This window comes from Sander lucioperca, chromosome 6 (genome assembly GCF_008315115.2).
Source record: "Sander lucioperca isolate FBNREF2018 chromosome 6, SLUC_FBN_1.2, whole genome shotgun sequence".
NCBI classification, from domain to species: Eukaryota; Metazoa; Chordata; class Actinopteri; order Perciformes; family Percidae; genus Sander; species Sander lucioperca.
Window position 1 is genome coordinate 40,965,184 of NC_050178.1, and position 27,674 is coordinate 40,992,857.

Genomic DNA, 27,674 nt, shown 5'->3' on the forward strand with positions numbered 1-27,674 from the left:
ATCTATCTATCTATCTATCTATCTATCTATCTATCTATCTATCTATCTTGATCCTGATCCTGTTGTTTGAATTCAGTTCAGAACCCTGACAAGTCTGATCAGCTAAATGAAGCAATCCCTCCACCCATTTGACAGCTGCTTGTGAACATGGCACACTATGTTGTGATGTTGCTGGAGCCCCTGCTGTCTCTCTGTGTGTCAGTGAGACAGGGTGTTGTTCCCTGACCTCAACTCCCTTTGCTTCCATCACTGTGCCTCCTGAATCAGCGACACCACCATGGTACATCTAATCATACAAAAAAGATGAGGCCACAACAACATGCTATCAAAAACCTTGACTGTACAGCAACCAGTCCTAGTCAGTTTTACACATATGTTGATCCAAATGGTACTGACCGACGTAAAGCAAACCACACACAGCAAGAGTCTAAACCGTCAATAACGTACATCTGAATTTTAGATCTGAGGGGAACTGCAGAAGTGGGTGATGATTATCTGGGGGTTCATTCCTACGAGCGAACCCTTTTACATAACTCACAGTCATGTCATCCATTTATATTTACTGTATTTATTTAGCTTAGTTCCACTCTAAAGCTTACACTGGGAACTTGTCCCAGACAGCTTCATCAAACTGACTTTAATACCATTAAACAAATTTCCCAAAGATCCATTTAGACCCTCTAAATTATGAACAAACTCATGTAATTAAATTGACTACCTAAGAGTTCACTGTTTTGACAAGCAAATGTATCAATAAATAATCCCCATTGTTCTTAAAACAAACAAAAAAAATTAGCTCTGCTCACAAATCTGCACGTGTCACATCATCCCTCGCCCTAGAATATAAATGCACATGCTAAAGCAATAAAATTGTATTCTGAGTCAGAAATCAAATCAGATTATCAGCTCAGGTATTTGGCTATAACAATAGTACACAATTATTAAGAATGGTTACGCTGGCTAATGTTGACACAAATGTGTGCATCTGTGTTAATGTATAGGAGGGAGGGCAACATCGTTTATTCATGAATAAACAAGTCTAATCTGAGCTCTGAGGCAGATTGTTACACAGCCACTTTGAAAATCCTGGAAATCAGTTTATTTATGCGGCTTCGCAGCAGGGAGGGATGCTTGACATGTTCACTGGAGGACAGCAAAACTTCTGAGATATTTTTTATCTGTTCAGCTTTGTTGTGGTAAAACCCCTGTAATTGATGACAGAGACATGTTCTCTCTGGCAAATCAGTTTAAAAGGAGATGACGGATGGAGACAGAGATTGCTGGGAAAAAAGCAGCTCATCAGTCTTCCCTCTGCCAGGGTGACGGGGGCATGAAGCTGTCATTTTCATTCGCTCTGCTACTTGCTCTTCTCCTCCATTTACAACTCAATCCACACCAGCCTGCCAACTCCTCTGTAATGCTGGATTTGTGTCCTGATCTGCAGTTTTGAAATTCATATTATATGTATGTGATTCCTGCACTGCAATCCTATCTATTGATAGTTTGAAAATTTTGTTTTTTAATATTTATTTATGCTGTGAGACCATTGTCATGTCCCTATGGTATATATGAAGCTGCTGGCAGTTAGCAGTTTTTCTTTTGGAGTTAAACAATACAATTTCAATTCAATTTGATTTATAGTATCAAATCATAACAAGAGTTATCTCAAGACAATGTACAGATAGAGTAGGTCTAGACCACACTCTATAATTTACAAAGACCCAACAATTCCAGTAATTCCCCCAAGAGCAAGCAGTGGCGAGGAAATACTTCCTATTAGGGAGAAACCTCGGGTGGTGAGGAAAACTTCCTTTTAGGGAGAAACCTCGGACAGACCCAGGCTCTTGGTAGGCGGTGTCTGACTATGCTGGGCAATTATAGTCACAATAAAGATAATGGAACTATGACTAGAAATAGTAGTTGTAGTAGTTCATGGGGTAGCAGGGCACTGCAGGGCGTTACAGGGTGTAGCAGAGCGTAGCAGGGCATAGCAGGGCGTAGCAGGACGTAGCAGGGCACTGCAGGGCATAGCAGGGCATAGCAGGACGTAGCAGGGCACTGCAGGGCATAGCAGGGCATAGCAGGACGTAGCATTACACAGCATTACATTACATTTCAGAACCCTGCATTTCACAAGCACCACCAAGTTTTGCAACAATATGTCTGCTGTTTATGCTTTCAAACCAATTCACATTTTTTTCTGTTCCTCCAACCTGTTTTTGTCTCTACAGGTTCTACAACACCATGCTGCTGAAGCATCCGTGCTCCCCTCCCGCTCTCACTTGCCTTCTAGGCTTTACAAGCTTTCTGTGGCTGGGGAATAGTATTAATAATATGTTGATATTAGGCCATTTAGCTTGATAAGAACTTAATGCTTCTGGACTGGACCCATGCTTGGTTTTTATGGGAGTTTATTAGAAGAGTGTTGCAGTTAAAAAGTGATGTAAACCTTGCAGTATCTGCCTCAACACTCTTGCCTGCATGTTAGTGGAGAAAGATTAACATTTGTCTTAAGGTCAGTGGTAAAGTGACAGTGATTGACAGTTTGATTGAGGATGTGATGGGGATGCACCTCCATGAAGACAAACATGTGTCATTCACATACACAAGTGTTGCAGGATGCAGACAATGAATTGAAATATAAAGACCAGGAAGTAGGCAACCACAGTATACATCCACACACATATGTCATATCTGTATTTTACAGCCATACATTTACAGCATGACTATAGTGACAGTACAAGCAGCTTCATCAGGCTCTTTGTCGCTGTGCTGCAGGGTGGTTGGGAGAACACGAGAGGTTAGAAGAACTGTGAAACTCCTGGACACCTAAGTCATGTAGTGCCATACCTGTCAAGTTTTGGATTTGAAAATAAGGGAAATTTTCCGGTGCCCACAGCGAGCAGTCCCACCACCCCAACCAAGCTCCAGTATCCCTTACATTTTGAGGGTTTTGGTTTTTTGGCAGGAGTGCCTTCGTCGTAGCGTCCATCATCCGTCTCTGTTTTTTTTTTCTTTTTTTTCCCGCGTTGTCACTCATCATCAACTGTCACCTACAGTACCTGTAGTAGGCTACTGCAGGTGGCAGTTATCGCGAGGCTAGTGACAGAGCTCAGATTGGGAATGTTTTTGTTTTTTTTACTCCGCCCGGGCCCGGGGTATTATTATTTTTTAATAACGCAGGTTAAAATACGGGAGATTTACGGGAAAATACTAATACGGGAGGACGGCGGGAAAGAAGGGTAAAATACGGGACATTCCTGGCCAAAACGGGATACTTGACAGGTATGTGTAGTGCATCTGTCTGTGGCCAGTGATGTCCGTATAACTCTTCTCTTCCATAAAAATAGAACTATATCAAATTATTTCTTCACAAAACCCAGATTTCTTTATATTTGTATAAGGTCTAGTTGTTGGCATGTGACAAAAAAACAACAAATAAAACCACAATCGGTGGCATATTAATTCTCCAAACAGAATCACTTAATGACTGCTGAATAATATGCTTTTCTTTACTGGCTTTGTCTGCATGTATTGTGAATTTGGCTTGGTCAGCAAAGGATCAGCACACGTTTCTTTACTCGCATCTGTGGCTGGCTGAATGCAGCCCTGTGAATAATCTGGGTAAATAATGTACACTAAGTGGCAGCCCCTGCCTGCCAGCTGCAGCAGATCCTTCTCTGCATCCATCAAAAGAGCTGATTATTCTGGGCCTCTGTATCCTGGTCCACTGTCCGACATACCGGCTAAGATAATAATATAGCGTTGCTTTTAAATACACTTCTTTATCTGTCAGCTCCAGTATATCACTGCAGATGGATAAATATACATCTGATAGAGACACACTGGTGGTGATGCCTGTTGACAAAGTGCTGAATCATGTGTGGTATTGACAACCTGGGCTCTAACCTTGGGAAGTGCCTACCGCTGCCTGATTGATGGCAGATAGATGCCAAGCATAACAAAGATAGAGTGATCGATCTGGCCAGGACTCACCGAGCCCTTACTGATCTCTGCTGAGGCCCAAACCCACTGAACTGTCACAGTAAAGAGGACGTTTTATATCACATTAGCTTGTCTCACACATCACAATGTGTTTGTATTTTGCTCTTACTAGAGGTCCAAGATCAAGTACTACAAAGGTGCAATTACGAAGTGCAGTGACTTTACAAAGCCTGACAAAGGTGGAAGATTGATATTAAACAGAAGTTGTCCAGTTGTTCCTGTATGCTTTGTTGTTATCAAAATCATGTTGAAATCTCAATAGGGGAGATTATCTTACTTACTGATTCATTGTACAGACAATTATCCATGGCTCCCATTCAAATGCTCATCAATCCTCATCACCATGCAATTCATAATAGTACCTTGCTTGTGTTTCCTTCTTCTAAATGACAGTGCTGACATCTCCTGGATAAAGAGCAACATGCAAGAGTGAAAAAAAACAATATACACAGCTATCTTCTTTTTATTCATATTTATACATTTGTATGCAATCAGATTTAAATCTGTTGCCCTGTCAAGCTCCATCTCCAGGATAATTATTCAATATTTTAACCATCCATTGCTGCAGAAACTCATTTGAAAAGAACTTTGCTGACTGTTTGAGCTGTTCTAATGTAGATGTGTTGAAAAGCAATTTCCCCTAGAGGGCACTCTTAATGCATTTTCAAACTGTTAAAGCTGCCTCTCCCACTTCATTTATTTACAGCAGGAAGATTGTCATCAGGGACTTGGAGTATCACTCAGTGATAACACAGCTGTGACAGCAGATTTATTAAAAACTCCTGCACTGTAGTAACACAGTATCTTTGGTATAAAGATACTGTGGTTTTTTTTTTCTTTTGGTAAAAATAATAATAATAATAATAATAATATATATATATATATATATATATATATATATATATATATATATATATATATATATTATTATAATTTATTTTGTGAATGAATAATGTATTGTAAATAAATAAATGTTCTTCCTTAAAATACACATACCCTTCACCATACCTAGAGATTGGCATGGTTTTATTTCAGTTAGCCTAATAGCTAACTGAGATAAGATCCATATCAATGCAAATCAAACCAGCTATTAGGCTAACTGAAATAAAACCATGCCAATCTCTAGGTATGGTGAACAGTATGTGATGATGTGGGGCTACTTTAATTCCAAAGGCCAAGGGAACTTTATCAGGATGCATAGTATCCTGGATCCATGAAATAACTGGTCTTATCTGCCTTCTTCTATGGGAATTTAACATAGGGGTATGTATAATTATGGCCCCTGTATTTTAAGGAAGAACATTTATTTATTTACGATACATTATTCATTCACAAAATAAATTGGTGTCCTTAAAAGATTGGATTTTTCCTCATTTTTTTAATTAAGGTATTAAGATCAATTTCCAAAAGATGATTTTTTTATTCCTCTTTTTAGTCAACTTTAGCATGGGTATGACTACTTATGAGCAGAACTGTATATATATATATATATATATATATATATATATATATATATATATATATATATATATATAAATCCCCATCTCTCTTTTTTGTGTAAATGTCTCCTGTGCTGTCCAGCTTCACCAGCTGGACCAGCCATCCTCACTGGTTTAATACTCTATTACACTGCCTTCTTTCACCTCTGGCAGTCTGCTTTCACCATATGTATATGCAATATACTGTATATCATATCATTTAAAAGGTCTCCAATACATATATATATATATATATATATATATATATATACAGTATATGCTTTCATGCATCACATGGGGCCAGTGGTCAAATGTAACTAAGTACATTTACTCAAGTACTGCACTTAAGTACAAATTTGAGGTACTTGTACTTTACTTGAGTCTTTTTTTTCATGTCACTTTCTACTTCTATTCCCCTACATTTCAGAGGGAAATATTGTACTTTTTACTAAGCTGACTGCTTTAGGTACTAGTTACTTTACAAATTATATTTTTGCTCACAAAACACATGCAGTTTATAAAATACAATGTGTTATTATAAATTAAACTACCCACCAATATATAGGCTTATGATTAGCTGAATAAATACTATGTTGATTGATTGAACTGTTTGGATCATTTCCAGTTTCTAAATGTGAGGATTTTTCTGCATTGTGTACTTTTGCTTTAAATACTTTAAGTACATGTTCCTGGTGATACTTACATACTTATTTATACTTAAGGAACATTTTCAATGCAGGACTTTTACTTGTAACAGAGTATTTTTTACAGTGTGGTAGTACGTTTACTTAAGTAAAGGATCTAAATACTATACAGTGTGTTTTTCTGCTTTCTTTTGTTCCTGAAATGTGTTTGCTTGCTTTCATTCAAAATCAATTGGCAAAAAAATCAAACTGTCTAAAAACAATTAACAAATAATTTATGTATGTGTTATGGAACATTTATGTTGCATTTGAAGAAAGAGCAACATCACATTTTTTTAAATAAGTGGTGGTGGTATAGCTTACCGGGTAGGGTGCGTACCATTAAGGCTCAGTCCTAACCGCAGCGGCCAGGGTTTGAGCACAGCCCTATCTTTGAAAATAAAGTTATTCTTAAATACCAAGTTTGTATAGATCAAAACGACTTGTAAGGCAAAGTGTCCCCTGGGGGGTAGGGCCCCACATTAGCTCTTGAAACGGGGCCCCCAGATGCTTAAAGGCTCTTATACACTAGACGCAGCCCAGCTGGCGCGTGCAAATGTGACGTCATGGGATCGCCGTGACTATTTATACCAAGGGGGTAAGCTTCGCTTCAGAGCTCGAACCTCCTATGGCGCCATTTTGATGCTACAAAACGATCACCCGACGTTAGCATTCCATTGACTGCCATTCATTTTTACGTCACTTTGACAGCGAATAACTTTACATCTGAAGCGTTTAAAGACTTTATTTGTCAATTGTTTAAACACAACAATGTACAAAAGGCTCCATTACCTTGTACCTCACGTTACGGCTACGATTTTGTCCAGTGCTTAATTTGTAAAGTGGGAGGTCCCGGAGTGCAGAGGGGGGGTGGATCCGGCGACTCAAAATGGGGGTTGGAGGTAACAGATCAAAAAAAAACTAAACAACGCTGTGTGTACATCAGGGCAATGTTTATTTTAATTTCAGAACATGCACTGCATGGGTACGAAATCTAATGTCTCCACTTTCTTGATCGGCAGAAAAGTTTTTTGCTTGTTTGGGATCTGACTGGCCAGCGTATTTGAAAAAGTTAAGCAAACTTTGTTGTCTTTTTGACATTTTTCCCCTGAGTGAAACGAGGCTAACAGCAATCTCAACCAGCACAAGTGCATGTGTCATTGAAGTGCCTCCCCTCCCTCCGTCTTACCCAGAAAATTCACCTAGAGGGGAATAAGGACTAACAAGACAGATAACAACATTAAAACACTACACAAACAGTAATTTATTTTTTTCATTTAGGCGATTCAAAAGGTTCCGGACATGTTCCGGGGTGTTCCGGCTCAAATTAAGCCCTGATTGTGTCATAACCACACGACTTACTGTTGCATAGTAGAGGAATTACCGTATAGTACAGGAGAAGCTCGCAGGCAGTTTGGACTTACATTAGCTGTTTAAGTTTAATTACTAATTTTAACTAGCATTTTAGTTAGCAATAATTAGCCTGTGCCCATGTTATCTCCTTACATATACCTACGCTAGACTGGGAATGATTGAGATTTCTCTTGGCACAGCTACCAGAAGACTTGCTCACGTCACATTTACGTCGTCTCTCTCAGTTGGAGGCTGCACAGTAACGCTCGGCGCTCACCGGAAAAGTGCTTCTAATGGCCTTCACTGGTCTCCGTCCAGAGCAACGGGATCTGTTGGTCCATTCGTATATACTGTCTATGATTGTAACACAGAAAAATCCAAGCGTGCAGGAGAGATCCGAGAGGAGAATATTTGCAAGCGCGCAGAATCAGGCTGAGTGCGAGGAGAAGGGCCAAAGCTGAGAGCAAGAAATCTGTCCACAGAACAACATATCTGAGTCCAAGCACAAAGTTTGAGCACAAGCAGAGCAAATCAAAGCACGAGCAGTGACTATTTGAGTGTGAGAGCAAGGTTTTGAGGGAAATTATTACAAAATCTGAACGTAATATCAGTGAGAAATGCTCTAAAATTGAAAGAATGCGCTCTTGAATAAAGATAGGAATATAACTCCATAACAAGCTGACATGCAAAAATGTCCATGTTATAAAATGCAAAAATTGACCTTTCCTTATATGTCAATAATGTGTTGTTACACATTAATACCTGCATTCAATCTGTACATGCCAGGACACAGATGGCCTAGCAGCTATGACCCATTTCATCCCTGACTGATTCCCATCATGTATGAGACTCATCAGTTACACAACATCATTTTAGTAAAGCACCTACTTTTAATTTGAACCTTTACTTACAAACAGACCACACTGAGTAGCCTACTGAGGCCTATAGTATGCTCATTAGTTATGCAAAGAACTAACAATGTTTTATTATTTTGATTTTGATTTTAATTTGAATTTAAATTTTTACACAAGGACTAGTCTGGATCATCGGATGTACATTCCTAGGATAAGCCTAATGTCCGGCTTTGTCCCTTCACAACAAGAACAACCTCTGAGCTACCAAGCTAACAATACACACTGAAAATGGCAAATTTTAGGAAACATTTTTATCGTGCAATAAGGCAGACAGGCCTGCTTGGTTCTTTCGATGAATGATTGTTAAGAATTACAAATTACATGTTTACGGCATTTACTATATAACTGGGATGTTTTAGGACCGATTTGCGGGGATTTCTGTGGACGGTGATACACTGGTAAGAGCCAATTACGTTTAACCATGTACACTGCGAATTTAAATGGCTCACATTACAGTATTGTGTGAACAGTTACCTTCATTGAACATTTTATGTGCCGTTCTCTTTTATGGGGTGCAAATGTTCCACCAAAACAAGTTCCTTTCCCAGAGACAGCAAAAAAGAAATAAGTGGAACTTAGCACCGCCCAAGATAATTGTGATTGGTTTAAAGAAATGTAAACAACCCAAAGCGTTTCTTCCTCCTATCCCGGAATATATCAATGGTGTAGCTAGACCTTACTCAACAGCGCTGTGCAGACATTTCTGGCAATGCGAGATCACACAAGGACAAAAGGGCAAACATACATACAGACGACTTGACTTCCCCATCAAGGTAGATGTCAGGCAGTGGACATGGTAACCATTTCAGCACAATGAATGATAAACACCTGGAAATTGATTTAAATACTGGAATTCTGTATAGGAAAGTCCAGCAATACCCTTTTTTGCTTAAGAAAACATGCTGAATTCCAGGGTGATAAGGCTCCGACGCAGCTTTTAGTGAGTCTCCAGTCGACGAAAGAGAAGACTGCCCTTGCTAAGATTGCGAAGAGTACAGGAGTACAATGCAGTAGTTTAAATCACATATTCAACAGGCAGGTGCTTAAAAAAGCAAAGGCCACCTGTCAGAAAGTGCCCATTCCCTTCATTCAGAGTACAAGTTGTTACCATTTTGGCATACACTTCGCTATTGCCACGAAAAACAGGAAATCCTTCATCCCTGTCTCCATTCAAGCCTTGAATGCTGATGGCAAGGAGGTAACTGCTACTGTTGTTGACAAGTCAATTACCTTAGTGATGATGATGATGATGATGATGATGATGATGATTCAGTGACAATTATGATTTTTTTAATATGGAGGTATTGTATATTATATTCGGAGAGATGATCTTGCGTGGTGATGCAGATGTTCAGAATTACATATGAGTCAAGTCCGTTGATGGTGACGTATATTGCATTTGTAATGGTGATGTTGATGTTGACAATATTATTTACAGCCCCTGTGGGGTTATGGTGGACACTCAAGCCTTCTCCAAAAGAGCTTTAATGACTATGTTTTGCTATGTGTTTTTATGCTTGCAGCAGCACTCATTGCCTACTTGGGACAAATAACATATCGACTTGATTGACACTAAACACAAGGTACGCTGTCTATCTATCTATGTATATCCATCCATCCATACATCCATCCATCCATCCATCCGGGATCAGTGCAACACTATCCCTGAAGTATTATGTCAGCTTATGTTCAATAACGTGACAAACGTGGCCTGGAGCAAGAGACAAAAGTCACATAAGTTGCCTGTGAGTAAAAGCTCAAAATGAAATAAAATATTTATTTGCGCCAAGATTTTAATAATTTTACTGTAAGAGTGTGTTACATCAGGGTTATCAGTCATGATTGTAATGTGTGCATGTGTGTTATGTGAAATGTGTGTGAAGATAAAAAAAAAACAAAAAAAAAACATGACAGTACCACAGTATGTAAAGCAGTGCTTTGAGTTTAATCCAAATGTGTTGTCAACATGCCAACGTGCCAACAATGCTAACATTGATGTTTATAAGGTATACCATGTGTCAGCTGAGGCTGATGGGAAAGTCATAAGTTAACATGACTGACACTCTTGACTGTCACCTAGGGTGCTTTCCATAACATGCCTTCTCTCACTTTCTACTCCACTTTCACCTTCTAACAGAGATGCAGGAGAGAGATGAAAGAAAGGAAGTCAAGGAGTTCAAGGAGAATGGCACATCTTTGCAACGTGAGAGACCAGCCAATTACCTCCACATGTCTTCTGACTCCTTCTGGCGGTGTGTGTTGTTGAGGAACAGTAATGATGGACCTCAATCACTTTCCAGCACCGATGATGCAAAGCTCTTTAGGCTCAGTCGGGGTTTGACTCTTATTTTCTAAATATAGTTTCCTTCCATACATAATTACAGAAGTGAAAATAAGTTATGAATATTGCCCCTTATACTCAAGGACTGTCAACTGAACTGTCTACTGTGGGCTGCTGCCATTCATTTTCCCTAAAGAGCTGTATGCATTTTATTGAACTGTATGCACTTTACCTTATGGACCGCTGATGCCCTGAAATACTTGTCGCTTTGATTGTTTTTAAAGAACTGATTTTATTTCTTATCCTATTTATTCAATATTTAAATTTATTTTGTTAATCATAGGCTAATGAATTACTGCCACTGTCATGTTGCTGGTCCTGAGAGCGAATTTCGTTCTCTGTGTGTCTAACATGCTGAATGACAATAAATAAATATAATATAATATATATATATAAATAAATTGAAATTGAAATTGAAATTGAAATTGAAATTGAAATTGAAATTGAAATTTAATTGAATAATAATAATAATAATAATAATAATAATACATTTTATTTATGGGCCCCTTGTATAGCACTCAAGGACACCTTACAGTTAAATGAAAGCAAAAATACAGTTAAAAAGGCAAATAATATGAAATAATTAAAACAAACACATTTAAAAATTGTGATAGAAAATTAAAAGAAATATATATATACCTGAATTTGATGTGAGAGTGGAGTAATGTGGGGTAGGAGTTTTGAGGGAGGTTTTAAAGGTAAGGAGAGACTCTATGGTACGGATGGGTAGAGGGAGGGAGTTCCAAAGGCGAGGAGCAGAATGGCTGAAGGCTCTGAAGCCCATTGTGTACAGGCGGGCAGAAGGAGTGGAAAGCATCGAGGAAGAGGAGGATCTGAGTTCGGGATGGAGTGTAGGGCTGAAGGAGTTAAGCTTATGAAGGTGAGCAGAAAAATCAAGAAAAAAAAGAAAAATCAAAGTCAATACGGTATTGGACAGGAAGCCAGTGCAGGTACAAGAGGGAACAATCCAATGTGCAATGAACCACTAAAAGATCAGATTACTAAAGAAAAGGGGTCGCAAATGAACATGTAGCAGAAAGGATTTTACTTTATAATCACCTTAATACGTTACATTCTAGACATTTGTCAATCAATTAATCAATTAATTAAATGTTCATTGTGTTCAGCGGAGCGTAGTGTCGTAGTTGCTGTCATCCTGCAGGTTAGATGATGATGTCGGTTGAAAGTCAGGCATTATTCATATAACATTCACAGGACTGCATAAACATTTGAGGTGAAAAGACTTTATCTTTAACTTTAATTTATCATCTCACATATAGAGACAATTTTGGGAAATTGCTGCATCAAGACCAAAAACTTTGCAAAGAATCCCATTCAATAAGAACACACATGCGACCATTAGTGACCATTCTTCTCATGTCTAAATAAACATATTAATCCAGGGTATGGTCAGGATTTCCTATGATGTGTAGAAAATGTAGTTAAATTTGGTAGATTTGTCTGCTGCTCAATATGGATTATATCTATTGCTGGTGTCACATACTATAGCTGAAGTAATTCAATTAAATTCAAAACACTTCATTCGTCCCTCCCACGGCCAATTTCAAGGCAAGCAGGCATTCAACAGAAAAATACACTTAGACAAATTGAAAAAAACAGCACATACTGTACATAAAAGATATAAATGCTCCACATGTAATTCTTTTGTGAGAGGCTGTATGTACAATGGCAGTTTGCTGACAGTTATAGAAAAAAACTCTTACATAAATATTGCCTCCTTTTGACAGGGAAAAGGAGAGACCCATAATGCCGCCAGTCTGCCTCGTCTAGCTGCTGTGTCTATCTCAGCGGTTTGCAGGAGTTTGACTGTCTGCGGGCGGATGATACGTGAGGGTGTTCTGAAGCTGACAATTACATCTGCCAGTTGAGTCAGTTGTCCGAGCACATGCACGTCTCTGCTTACCATTTAATTGGCAAGATATAGAGTCCCTGTCAGGCATCTTGGAGGAATCATTTGGTGACATGTGTGATGTAACTGGTGATGACAAAACACAATAAAGACACAATAAAAATCCTGGTTTACAAAATGAAACAAAGGCATAATCTCAATCCTTATATGATCTGGAAAAAGTCATCCATGCCTTCATCACCTCCCGCCTAGACTATTGTAACTCACTCTACTTTGGTCTCCCTCTGACTCTGGTGGCACAGCTTCAGATGGTTCAAAATTCAGCGGCTAGGCTGCTCACGAACACAAAAAAGCGTGAACACATTACACCTGTCCTAGCCTCCTTGCACTGGCTTCCAGTCCAGTCTAGGATACAATTTAAAATACTGTTGTTGGTTTTTAAAGCTCTTCACGCCCTGGCCCCCAGCTACATAGCAGATATCATTCATCCCCACGTAGCTCCCAGGTCCCTCAGATCCTCCACCTCACATTAGAAATGCCCCTTCTATTGTGATATTCAAAGCCAGGCTCAAAACTCACCTTTTTACATTGGCCTTTCCAGCAATTGTCTTACTCTGCTATGTTTGTAATTAAGTGTTTGTCTTTTTATGTCGTTTTAGCCTAAACTACTGATTTGTAAGTGTATTTTATTTTTATTTTATTACCCTGTGGCTAATGCGCTATGTACAGCACTTTGGTCAGCGCGAGCTGTTTTTAAATGTGCTATAGAAATAAACTTAACTTACTTACTTACTACTATCTGTAGAAATCGGTAACCTGTCATTGCAACCTTACTAAATCCCAGGCTTGATGGAATCGACTATCTTGTAAGTAATTTTAGCTGAAGGACTTCATAAGAACAGTAGGGGAGAGTGGGGTGATTCGTGCCAGGGGGGAAGTAGATCCACCCCTTGTTTCTGGAAAACCAGAGAAGAAATTGGTCATGTGACCACATCATTTTGAAAAGCCATCCATTTTACTCATCCTCCAAAGAAAAGAGACACATGGCATGAGAGGTAAGCACATTTTAGCTCAAAAAACTGTTTTTTTCCTTTCAAAGTAAAATTTCTATGATTAAGGTTTTTTGATTGTAGTGTCTGAACAATTATAGACAAGTTTGAAAACATTTCACACATGTTTTAGTGCTTTAGCAGGCTACACAATGAGTCTATAGAGTTAGCATGATGTTAGCTTTTAACTGCTGGATCATGCTAGTTTTTCAAACTTGTGGGTCTGGGGTGATTTGTGCCAAAGGGCCTGGGATAAGTTGTGCCAGTGATGAAGGAGTCATCCCTAGAGGTGATGTGCTCAAGAAACTACCCACACCCCAAAAACTTGGTGGTACAGCCAGAAGGGAGCAGACGTTTTCTATTCCCCTGCAGCCTTGACAAGTGGGATGTTAACTAGTAGGCCAGATCCAGACCACCTAGACCTACCTACCTACTCAATCTGGAGAAGTGAGGAGATGGGCATGCCTCATCAGTGTTTGATTTAGGCCTACCTGCCATTTGTTTAATTTAGCTAACACTGATTTCAGTTTTGAGTTTGCACTATGTTATTAAAGAGAAGTTTTATTAAGTTTTGAAGTGGCCTAAGTCACAATAGGATGTTTAGAAATTAGCCTAGTCACTTTATTCTTATATGTTACATAATTGACAGACAGCGTTCTATGTATGTCAACAGGCATCTATTGCCAAAGCCTTTTTGCCTGAAATGATTCACAAATATCATATATTGTGTATTTAAGTTTTTTGTGTTTTCCCAAAACCTACAAAATATGACTTATTCCAACAGTTTAATAGGGTGACAATATCTAAATAAACCTTAAATTAGTAATTTTGTATTGAATTTGTCTTGCTTTCATATAGCATTACAGTTCATAACATTAAAATGTTCTGTTTTACTTCAGAAATCACTGGCACAATTTACCCCAACATATTCCCCCAAAGGCACAACCTACCCCGCACCAGGGGCAAGTTGTGCCACGGGACCACTTTTTTCCCAAAAGCTATATTTCTGAAACAATTTATTTCAGATCCAAAGTTATTGTTCTCAGGGATGCACCACATCCTGAAATATATGTACATCCTTAAGTTAAAGGCATTACTGTCATGGCCTCACTTTAAAGTCACTTTGAGTAAAAACTGGCACAACTCACCCCACTTTCCCCTACAGTGCAGTGTCCTTCAACACTATATCAGCCTTTACTGCATTATTTAGATATTGGCATCCTGCTCTGACATGGTACCTTTGACACAAGTTGTATTTTTTTGTTTTTGAACACATCAAGGCATTGCCACTGTGGATTCTTTTTTTCATTTACACAGCTCTAATTTCTGCCAGGCTTTTTCATCTCCTGGACTGTTAGATCACTGTCCACCAGGGATTAGTCAAGAGATGAATCACCACTGGTTGAAAAGTCTGTTTTTTTCCTTCTCTTTGACCACATAGATCTGCTGATACCATGAGGTAATTTGAGCTGATCAAACATTTTCTAAGTCCAACGATATTAATTGAAACGTCAAGCAATTTTGCTGAGAAGTACCGCAGCATACACGAAAAGGAAGAAGAATTATGACCAAGAAAGTCATACAAAATCATGTCCAGGCACTCAAGGTTGGTTACAAAAAGTGATAAAAAAAGGCCTGTAATTAATAGGGCAAGACATTATAAATACACCAACGTGTGCCAGCTTGAGCCTTCCTCAGGGTGTGTCACTTCCTTCTTCTTCTTCCTTTTTGTGAATTGAATTCCCTTGCCCATGAGCACCAATGATTAAAAGGATACCAGAAACGCTCCTGCCACTTCTCTCTTTTATAAATAAGTACCACAGCATGCTTGATATTGTTGCTTATCAGAAAACCAGAAATGTTCCTTGATTTTGTATAGAAATGTGTTACAGAGCTTCTGTAAACTTATTTCAAGTTAGTATGCAAGAGTGCAGCTTACACTCAGGCTTGGGCGATAACATCCAATAATGTTTAACTAATGATAAACAACCACCTGCCGAACTGTTACTTCTCTAGCCACAGAGCTCTGGTATGTGCATTTTATTCAGTAGCCATGCCAATCACATGCATCTAGGTTTGTGCCTTTCAGAGTAAATGACATGGAATAGTAAGCAGCACAATCCCAAGAGGCACATAATGAAGTTGCTTGAATGTACTAATACACCAATGAATGCACACGTTTTGTATAATGTTGAGAGTTGTATAAGGTTGATGTTTGGCTTGGTTTTACACAAGCACTTAATCACACATGCGCTAATGAACCTGTGCTCTGCAAGAAACAAGTACACTCAAGTGCGGTTTAACATCCAAAAGCTGTTCTTGTATTGATCATCTATTTTCTTTTGTGCTCTGCCAAGATCAACATCAATATCGTCTCACTCTCACACACTTAGGCTACATTAGACAGTGGCTAATCCAGTTAGTTTGACAAGTCATCAAACAGTATAATAGATGAAGCTTGTGTTTGATCCAGATCACTGCATGTAACATATATGTAATGGGATCTTGATCTCTGATATACATAAAAAATGTTTAATACCTATTTAATTTGAAACTCGTTATTCCTTCTAGGTTTTTTTTATGTCATCTAATTATTTATGTTTATTTTATTTAATGGCAAAATCTCTGACGAAAAACTGCAGCTTGTAAACGTGCTACTGACCATAGCTCTTTAATGTAAGTCCTGACATTTTTCTTTTCATCCCCGACTCATGTGGCTGTCTCATCTTGCCTGCAGTCAAGGCAGCAAATAATCTCCCAGTCAATCTACCTCTGGACCTACCTCCTACTGCGTTTACGTGTACATCTGCTGGCACTTACATTACATTACATTACATGTCATTTAGCTGACACTTTTATCCAAAGCGACTTACAATTAAGTGCTTTCAACTGTGAAGGTTCAAACTCCAGACCACAAGTAGTAAGTGCAAATACAGTAGCTTTAAATAGGCAAAGCTACAAAGAGACAAATGAAAGTGCAGGTTCGAAAGTGCAAGTTCAAGAATTTTTTATTTATTTTTTATTTTTTTTTATCCGAGGTGTTACATTTCTCTAAACATTGGCTCTTATCTCCGAGTGTACTACACAGAGCACAGACCTCCATTCCAAACAAGTGAACCCAACAGGTGTAGGAGCTGCTGATGTTTGACCCCTGTGGTTCTGGCTAGTTAGAGTTACAAGGACTTGAAGCGAGCTCTGTTTCCACCAACACTGAAGCAAATGCCCATAAAATGTATATAACCTGCATGGACTTCACATTGTAATTTTGTAAAACACTCAGTCACATTGAATTTTTACCGATTGAAAAATATCTTCTAAATTATGTAAAAATGTAGGAAAAAGATAATTGATTACATAGGTATCCACCTCAATCAATAGTCGATATGCAGAAGGGGTACCTTTACAAAGAAGTGGACAGGTCTGTAGCATCTTTTTTTCTCATTATTCTTTGCAAGCTGCTAAAGCTCTGTCAAACTGAGCCGGGATCGTAAGGATATCACAATTTTGAAGTCCTGCCACGGATGTTCGAGTGAATTGAGGTCTGGACTCCAGGACATTAATTGTTGTTTAGAAGCAATTTTGGTTTCCAAGTTCAACTTTATTGGCTTTATGTTTGAGGTTGATGTCTTGTTGGAAGAAAATATGTTCCCAAGTCACAAGTTCTTCTGCAGAATGCAGGTGGTTTTCCTCCAGATTGATCCTTTTTTTTGCTGCAGTCATTTTACCCTTCAACAAGCATTCCACTAAACATAACATTGCTATTTAAATAGAACCGCCTTCCATTTAATTTCATTTCACTAAACAAGAACTGTAGATTTTGTCCCCACATCTTGAAATCACTTAGAAAGGGATCCTTTTGAGGCCAGAAATAATTACAGTAAACAATTTCTCGCCATTTTCAATGCACATTCTGTATAGGCATGTGCATATTTTTTCAAGACACACTTGAAAAAGAATGTGAACCTGTCCTTTCTTATCCTATCCTCCAGTTGTTTTAAATGCAAACATTCTGAATATGTCTCAGATGCAGGAAATAAACATGTGTAGCATGTGAATGCCCATAGAGCGCGGATTTTGATTATTAGCCGTAACATCTAAACCATCCAAGGCAGACTTACCACGAGCTACGAAGTTGTGAAACAAAGGTTTATGCTCCTGTAGAAGCCACAAGTCCGTATGATATCAACCTTATTTTAAGAAAAACACGTTTTATCCACAATGTCATGGAGAAGTACTACACTACCCACAATCCTAAGCGTAACAGCGACGTCTCTGATTGTTGGGGTTCGCTGTTACCAATGTTAGGTTATTGGTAAGAAAAATTTTTACTTAGCGAAATTTTAGTGGTTTTAAGGTATGTAACGTTACTGGTGCAGGAGTCTATATCCACGACGTTCCACTTCCGGATTTCACTCATTTAGGTCGGATATCCGATACCTTGGGCTTCCTTTGTGTTGGCATTTTAAACTCCAGTCGATTTATGATGACTATACCTTTTCTCAGATCTCTGCAGGGTAACTCCAGACAGCTAGCTAGACTATCTGTCCAATCGGAGTTTTCTGTTGCACAACTAAAACAACTTTTGAACGTATACATGTTCCACCAAAACAAGTTCCTTCCCGAGGCTATTTTACAGCAGCCCTCTGTCTTCTTTCCGGTGCCTAGCACTGCCCATGACGATTGTGATTAGTTTAAAGAAATGCCAATAAACCAGAGCACGTTTTTCTCCCATCCCGGACTAGCCAGACCCTCCTCCGCAGCGCTGTGGAGGAAGGACTGGCAAAGCAAGATAACTGGTGCAGCAATAAGTCAGGAGTCAGGGAAAATCACTGTAAATGGCTATTGTTTAAACCAGGAGTCTCCAACCTTTCTTCATCTAAGGGCTACTTTAAAATAACAAAAGTGGCCAGGAGCTACTTGCATCACATCGCTTACATGTATTTACATAACACACATAAGCTGAATGAAGCTACTTTTTGCTGAAATTGCAATACTCAAAGCTTATGAAAAATCAAGGTTCATGACTATTTTCTACTGCTTGTAGCCCACATAGTTAGCTCCATCACTGAAAATATCCCCATCAGGGTCCAAGAAAAATTGACCACTTTACACATCTATGGCCCACAAAGTTAGCTACCTCACTTTTAATATCGTGGTAATTTTGTGTCACAGTTTGTCAACCCATTGGCGAGCTACTGGAAACCTGCAGCTACTTGTTGGAGACCCCTGGTTTAAACAGTCTGAGCAATAAAATATAACACATCTTCTTTGTAGTATCCATTTTTTTTTTTACCACGTTACATCTTAAAGCTCATGAACACACCATAGTCGGAAGGACTTCTCAAGTCGGGAAATGGGACCATCCGAGGAGCACATGAATGCAGCAATACAGTCAGAGCCCACGCTTTGACTTCCTTCCTTCCCTCAAACCTGAGTACAAATATCTCACAGCCACTATCTATCTGGGCCTAGCAGCTCTGATTAATGGACACATCCCTCAGGCCCGGCAGTAAATGAGGAGTCAGACCTATTCCTGGGACTTGCAGCCATCACAACCCTGTTTCATTTTAATTAAGATGAGGTAAGGAAGCATAAATAATACAGTGCTTTATTCATCTTTGCACCCTCTAAATCTTTCATGAAAAACTCATGTTTGCATGATATCCTCATGTTTTCCTCTCTTATTGAATATGTGTCTGTATGAGTATAAATAATCCAATAACCCATTATGTGAACTATGCATTACTTTAAGAAAATGTGTTTGAAATGTGTCATGTTTCATAATCATTTCAATACACATCTGTTTGACTCATGACATGCCAATGCATGCTTCCTCTGCATGACATACACAGCTTACATTTCCAGACATTTATCAACATGTGTTTGTTCTGTTTATTGACTTCAGTATGAAGTCCAGCATGAATGGCAGCAAGGTCATTCATCATAACCTTACAAGCGATTTTTATTTCTATTAAAATGCAGATTACACACGCAGAGGACCCTGCTATGTTTTACAATTAAGTGTTTGAAACAACTGCAGAGTTAAAGACGTGACACATTTGTACACACAAATCAAATACATACATGCACAAGTATTACAAATCAAGGTTCTGCAGAACATTAGATGCAAATGAGTATGGTGTTATGAAAACATTTCTGGTTCATAGCCTATGTTCTCCTCTCAGAGGTTATTCCATTAAACATGAAGAGCCACAAGAGCATCTTCTTAATCAAGAGACATTTTTGACCACTGAAGTATAGGAGCTATACCTGCTGGTCATTTGATTTGAGAGATTCCGATTATATTCATCTTTACATATCGATAACATTTTGAACCTTTACAAGAAAACATTTATTTTGGTAGTCAATTCAACAGCCATGACATTTTGCTCATGTCTTAAACAATAAGGCTGATGATATTTTATCTTTTTATCCACTAATTAATTCTATTACAACAAAAACAATGAATTCATCCTACCATCTAATTGTGTCTGTATAGTCACAGACTTGTATTGCTCATGTGTCTGTCCAAAACCTATTCAAAACCAATAAAATAAGAATAACTGTCCAGTGAAAATTATTTTCTTTAACATGAGAATATAAACTTGTTTGACCTGATATTTCCCTCATGTTTCCATTCTCCAAATGGAGGATGAGTAAACTTCCAGGTGTCATACTGCAGAAAAAAACAAGATACACTGCAGACAAACTGAGCCCTTTCAAGAGTGTAAATAAGTATTTCAACCTTAAATCTAAACTCCAATTTTTTTCTCAACAAGACAGTGCTGTTAAGGAGAAAAAAACAGAAATGTGAAAAGTCTGTTCAATTAGCAACACCTCAGAGATCATCTCTTAGAGGTTGAGAGAAAAAAGTCTTTCAAAAATGTAAACATATAACATTGATCACCTTACTGCATATTACATGCATATTACAAACACAGCCAGATATGTTGTGTGATAACTGACTATTTTAAACAACTAACAGATAACTGTCATCATTATACATATAATCATATACAGATGTAAAATAGACTGAACAGTCACATTCAAAGGTCATACGATACATAATTAGCTATTACAAACTTACAGGATAAACCACATTTACATTTGAGTGAAACACGTTCAAATCCCACAGCACATTATTAGTATTATTACTGTTTTCACAAGATCAACTGTTACATAAACCTCTTTGACAAATAAGATCACATGCCAAGAAATATAAGCAACAACTTTAATGCAAATGGGGTGTCCATTCTGTATATAATTCTGACAAAATAACCGGATCCATATTGTGCTGTATCTCCCAAATAAAATTAGTGGTCCATTTTGATGATTCTTGTTAATATTTATGTAATTCTGATAAAATAACCTGATATATATTGTGCTGTGTCTCCCAAATACAATTAGTTGACTAATAAATTAAGAGTCTAAAGCAATTCTAGCAGCTCTGTGAGGTTGTACACCAGTGCTTTCTGCTAAATGCTAATGTCAGCATGCTTACACACATATAATGACAATGCTGACATGATGATGTTTAACAGGTATAATGTTTACCATGTTCACCATCTTAGGTTATTGTGTTATTATGTTAATGTTTGCTAATTAGGACTATTTAGGCATTAGTTTTGCAGGTATTTGGTCAATTACCAAAGTACTGGAAAGATCAAAAATTCGACCTGATAATGATAATATAGGTAAAAAGTCAGAGGATCACAAAAGTTTTTCAAAATCCTCTGGGGACCATAAATGTCACACATATTTCATGTCGACACATTTCAGTCAAACTTAAAATGCCAACCTCGTGGTGCTGCAAGAGGAAAAGTCTGGGGATCAACAAAGTCAGTATTCATCCTCTGGGAACTGGGAATGTCCGTACATTTTTTGTCAACTCATCAAGCGGATGTTGAGGCATTTCATTGGATATGTGAAAATTTTGACTTGCTGGTGGCAATGTAGGAACGGTGAAAGGATCATCCCTGTCGTCAGGATTCATCCTATTTGGAACATGAATGTCTGTACAAAATGTTCATCAAGTAGTTGTTGTGATATTTCAGTCTGGACCAAAGTGGCAGACCAACCGATCAACAGACCGCCATCTCTAGAAGTCCGTAGTTATACATCTCCTTTCTACCTTACCGGACAAAGCAATTACAATTTGCCTCTCATTCACCCATTCACACACCGATGGTGGCGGAGCCGCCATGCATGGTGCTGGCCTGCCATCGGGAGAAACTTAGGGTTCAGTGTCTTGCTCAAGGACACTTTGACTCTAAAGACCGCCATAGTTAAACCTCTTCTAAAGCGGTACAAGAGGACCTCTACCTCCTGAGCCACAGCCACCCACCACTAGCATAGCTAAACAAATCTATTTCAATCAGGAGAGACTTCATTTAACCCTCGTGTTGTCTTCCCGTCGACCGTGCAACTTTTAGTTTTTCTGGGTCAACATTTTAATAAAAACTTTTCTTTAGACAGTTTGTTGTTCTTTTTGACACTTGTCGATTTCCCCGCTCTTTTGTCACTTTTTACAATTCTTTTTAAGTTTTTCCCAACGTTTTTGCACACTTATTTCCCCAAGGTGTTTGTCACTTTTTCCAATGATTTTGTCAAAGTATTTTGACATTTTTGTGTTTTTTCTTTTCCCGTGTTTTTGAAGGTTTCCTTTTTTCAACGTTCTTATGTCATTATGTTCTCCAAATGCTTTAAAATTGAATAAAACACCCAAATTCAATGAAAGTAGTGGACTGATCATTTATTTGACTTGTGAAGAGCGTTATATGGAACCATCCACGTTACTTTCTTTGACAATTTGTTTGAAAGAAACCCAAATTTGTGATATAGAAACGTTTTGAAAATGGGTTAAATTAGACCCGAGGACAACAGGAGGGTTAAGAGTGAAATGAGTTTAATAAACATGGTGCATAATATTTTGATATGTTTAGAGTCTTTGACAATTACATAATTTATAAGGGGTATAGAGGTCGTGGATATATAGGAATATCCCCCCGATGTAGTCTAGACACTGGTGGAGGTGATGAAGGGATGAAGGAAGCCAGAAGATCCGGATGGATGTGACGTGAAGCGGGGCTTCTGATGATGGAGGAACCCTGGATGCTGGGAATGATGAGAACTGGAGGTGAATGGGGTGGAGGAGGGTTGCAATGACAACTGACAGCAGCAGAGTAGAACAGATTAAAAGTTTGAATGCAACAACGTGATAGCTCATGGAGATTGTGGCAAATCTGGTTGGTTTAACTGAAAGAGTAAACGCCCACAGCTGATGACAATGCAGCTGATTAGGTTGGGATTGAGAGAAATGTGAAGCATAGAAGTCTTCCTAAAATAATTTACTTCTTTACTGCTTTACTGAGCTTCATAACAATCATCTAATATATGAAGTATGCGTTATGTAATAGTGACTTTATGGCATGCAATCATTCTCAATGTTTCACTGTAATATCCCTGTAAAGACTTATGGTGTGTGAGTTTCTACATGAAAGCATTTCATAGATTATTCATTTCCACAATGTGGTCTCACTATAATACACTGTTACTACAGGGACCTGTAGTTCTGTGATGTTTGGCCTCACACTTATTAGAGGATGTCAATATTGTATGTCCAGGGGTTAGATGAGCTTCAGAGGTGTCAGCACTTTATCTGCAGTCTGGCAGACTCTTGAGGCTGATGTGCAGGGAGCTGACCATGGTGGCCTCCTCATGGATGGACTCCTTCAGATCGGACTGACCCACACACATTAGGGCCACGAGCGTCTTGGGCAGCTTCTCGCTAAACAGCAGGTAGATGCAAGGGTTCGCACAGCTGTTCAGACTGGCTAGCAGCATCAAGATGGTGAAGGTTGCAGCTGGAAACAAAGATGAGAAAATGAGAAAAATATTCCACTGTGACTTTACTGTAATGCTTATATTTTGGTCTGTTTTATGAGGGAGGACCAATTTCTAGATACTTTCAAATTTTGGAGTATCATCACTTAAACTCAGTTTACCTTGATTTTCATTTCCAGCAATAAGGAGCAATAACCTTTGCTGATTGGCTGATTTTATGTAATGTACAATTTCTATCAAAGTGAGCGAGTTGAGATGGCACCCTTCCCTGTGTATTATCATTATTAAATGGATATGTGCATTGTGAATAATGCAGGGTTATAATTTATTATTGTCTTTTTTTAAGATGAAAATGTTACCTTACCTAAAGTCACTCACAGAGAATCTGGATTCCAAAATTAGATAAATTGAAATGATGTATTGTCATTAATTTAACAAGCATATCAGTGTTAATCCAAGACTCACTTTTTAACTGTTTAACAGTTTTCATGGTTTGCCCCATGATGATGCAGTTTATAACCAATATTTCTTTCAATTCATGCGCAGTAATGACAATCAGATTTAATATGCCATGCATTCTTTTGCCATGTTGTGAGATCCCACAACCCTGTCATAAAATAGACTCTATAAGATTAATCTTAATACTCCAGAAGCTATGTTTTTATTTGAGGAAACACTGGAGAAGTTCATCCTGGTTGATGCTAAGATGCTTGGCTTGAAGTTATTTACCAATTAAAGCCAGAAAACTGCTTTTTGGATCCAATTCCTAGATCCTTTTTTAAAACTGTAATAAGGATTTACTTAACATTGTTAATTATGTTCTTCAGATGGGTGTTTTCCCTACTACTCTAAAGACCGCCAGTTAAACCCTATTCTGAAGCGAAACAATTTAGATGCCTCACTTCTTAAAGGTGCTCTAAGCGATGTTGGGTGACGTTACTTCTTGTTGACGTTCAAAGAGACTAGCTCGCCCCTCCCTCCTCCTCATCCCGTCCCCTTCCCCTCCCTTCCGTGCGTCCGTGCACTAACCCCCCAACTCCTTCTTGTCGGTTATTGGCTAGAACGCTGTTTGTTATGTTTGGTGGTGCAGGTTGGCCAGTTTGTTTTTGTTGCTGTTTGTTGAGCCTGGGCTGTCTACAGAGACCGTGTTTTTTTTTACAGCGTGTTCAGGGGACAGGCAGCTAACGGATAGTGAGGAGATGTTTGCTGTATGTGACAAAAAATGTTGTAGCCTAAAAAACGTGACATCGCTTAGAGCACCTTTAATAACTACAGACCAGTATCCAATCTTCAATTTTTAAGTACAATTTTAGAGGACCTTTGATTCTTTTAGCTAGACTTTACAGTCTGATTTAGCCTGGCTCTGCCCTCCTACATACTTCTTAATTGGTTTGAATCTTATGGCGTTTTTCCACTACATGGTATCTGCTCGACTCAGCTCGACTCTACTCGCCTTTTTTGGTTTTCCATTATGAAAAAAAGTCCCTGGTACCTGCCAACAGGTACATTTTTTAGTATCACCTCCGTCGAGGTTCCAAGTGAGCTGAGGCGATACCAAAAGGTGACGTGGAAACCTGCAGACTACTGATTGGTCGGAGAGAATTGTCACTAATCACTGCGTCATCATTGTTAGCGACAGACGGGGGTGTCCTGAACAAACCCGCCATTTTTAAATAGTTTAGCCAGCTGTGTTTTTTTTGCTGCCTCCAGCTTCTTTGAAACTAAATTTGTCTTCTGACTGTGGCAACCGCCAAATGCCGAGAATCAAAAACAACACACCTCCGACAATCTGTGTGTGTGTGGGTCACGTTAGGTCACGGCAGTTTCCTGTAGCGTTGCTATGACGAGTCACGCTCGCCTCACGGATGAGGCGGTACTAAATCTGCAATGGAAAAAGGATGGGGCACCGCGGCCGAGTCAAGTCGAGTCGAGCCAAGCCAAGCTGAGCAGAGCTGGTACTAGCAGTGGGTAAGCGCCATTAATGATAGAGAATTTTTGTAAGCATGGAAGAATGTTTATCTAAAATTATAAAATTGTGGTGTTCCATAAGGTTCAATTTAAGGTACACTTTAAACTTTACATGCTGCCACTTAGAAACACCATCAGGAGACATAGCATAAATTTCCATAGCAATACTGACGACGCACAGCTTTACTGTCTTGTCTCCTTATGACTCAGACCAATAGATGCCGTTTTAATTGCATTTTAGATATCAAGTTATGGATGGCAGAGATTTTCTAGCTCAAACAGGACAAAACTGAAGTCTGGGGTAATTGGTACTAAAGCTCAACCAAAAACTCAATGTGAAACTGCAAGCACTGGCATTACAACCCTGTTAACAAGTTAAAAACCTAGAAGTTATCTTTGATTAAGACCTTAGTTTTAAACCTAACATTAGAAACTTAACTAATTTTATTATCTCAATAGCATTGCTACAGTGTGGCCGTTTGAAGTGTGTGGCCAAGTTAATACAGAGACAATAATGAACGCCTTTATTTCCTGTAGGATTGACTGTTATAATGCTCTACATTCTGGTCTCCCTAAAAAGCTCAATTACAATTACTGCAAAACTCAGTTACACATAGGACTTACACCAATTTTAAAGTCCTTTCACTGGCTTCCTGTTTTCTTCAAAATTGATTTCAATGTTCTTTTATTGGTTTATAAATGTCTTAAGAGTCTTGGTCCTTTAAATTTATCGGATCTGCTTGCTCTCTGGTCTTCTTCCTCTGGCACAGCCTTCCTGAGGGCAGCAGAGCTATTTATCTATGTATTTTAGTCTGTTTTACTTCTTGGTATATACGTATGTTGATATATACAGAGTTGAAGTTTTTTATCTATTTCTAATCCTGCCTCTGGTGTTTTCTCACTGTAAATTGGTTAGATTTATGATAGCTTTTCAGCTCCTGTTTCTATGTGTAGTGAATGCTGTTATTGAGTGTTTTATTAATTACAACGCCACTTATCGCTTAGTGTGGATTATGTGAAGCAATTTGTGTTTATTTTATACATGAAAAGTGCTATAGCCTACAAATAAAGTCTGATTGACTGATCTTACTCTGAGTGGGCGCCTCGAAGTCCCAGACAGACCAGAGCTGCACGATGAAGAAAGGCGTCCAACAGATGATGTAGGCGAGCACGATGACCACGGTCATCTTCACAGTCTTCACCCTCGCCTTTGACACCCCTGCCACGCTGCTGGCCCTGGAGGACAGCGTCTTACTGACCGACTCTGCGACGTGGTGCGTCTTCATGTGAAAGTTAATGTGCACGGTGCGGCAGATGCGCACCTGGCACACGATCACCACGAGAACGGGCAGGACGAATATCACTACAGTCGTCCAGGTCACGTAGGCTCTCGGTCCCCACGGCTTGATGAACAGAGCCCAGCAGTCGTACACACCGGGAGCGACCTCGACCCGAGAGAAAATGAAAATCTGTGGGAGGCTGCCGATGAAAGAGACGCACCAGGCGGCGCACACCGCACCGTTCCAGCGCGCCCTGCGCCTTTGGAAAGTCACCATGGGGTTGCAGATGGCTTGATATCGGTCTATCGTCATCACTACAATCATGTAAGTGGAGGCAAACATCCCGACCACCTGCAGGTACTTCACTACGCGACACAATATATCTGGCCCGACGAATCGGTCAGTGATGTCCCACATGAGTTGGGGACAAACTTGGAAAAATGTGACCACCAGATCGGCGACGCACAGGTGGAAGACGAAGACGCGCATCCTGGAGAGCTGCTTCCTCCGCTTCCACAGCAACAACAAGACCCCGAAGTTTAACATCCCTGCAGTGATGAAGATGATGGACAGGAGAGCTATTTCCACTTGAGCCAAGCGCTCATCTCGCGGCTGGTCCCCAGATAGTGCATTCTCCAAAGTGATGTTACTGATATTTACAATGAACCAAGCCATGCTTTCACCCGAAATACAGCAATAAGTAGCTGAACACCGTTATATAACCATTCCAGGTGAATACAGCTGAAGTGGAGGCATTTAAAAACTACATCAAAAGTATGCAGGAAGCATGGAATTCGACTTTTAACAATTTGATCTAAGGGTAATTAGTAGTAAGTGTAAGTGTAGTGGGTGAATGTCCAGTAAGCAACAAGTGTTGAGAGTCTCCAGGC

At 39.1% G+C, this 27,674-nt stretch overlaps 1 protein-coding gene across 1 annotated transcript; it reads right to left on the reverse strand.

Moving 5' to 3' along the window:
- Positions 1–22,982: 22,982 nt before the first annotated feature.
- Positions 22,983–27,660, reverse strand: si:dkey-178o16.4 (oxytocin receptor). Its single transcript, XM_031279996.2, has 2 exons — positions 26,595–27,660; positions 22,983–23,556 (listed from the first exon to the last, which is right to left on the reverse strand). The coding sequence occupies exons 1-2, from the start codon at positions 27,457–27,459 to the stop codon at positions 23,348–23,350; spliced, it is 1,074 nt and encodes a 357-aa protein (XP_031135856.1). The 5' UTR covers positions 27,460–27,660; the 3' UTR covers positions 22,983–23,347.
- Positions 27,661–27,674: the final 14 nt, after the last annotated feature.

Excerpts from the sequence above, each read along its gene's own strand:
- si:dkey-178o16.4 (XM_031279996.2), bottom strand. The coding sequence starts at position 27,459 with ATGGCTTGGTTCATTGTAAATATCAGTAACATCACTTTGGAGAATGCA. Across the intron at positions 23,557-26,594 it reads CTTCGAGGCGCCCACTCAGA|CTGCAACCTTCACCATCTTG; the intron begins GTAAGATCAGTC and ends CTTTGTTTCCAG.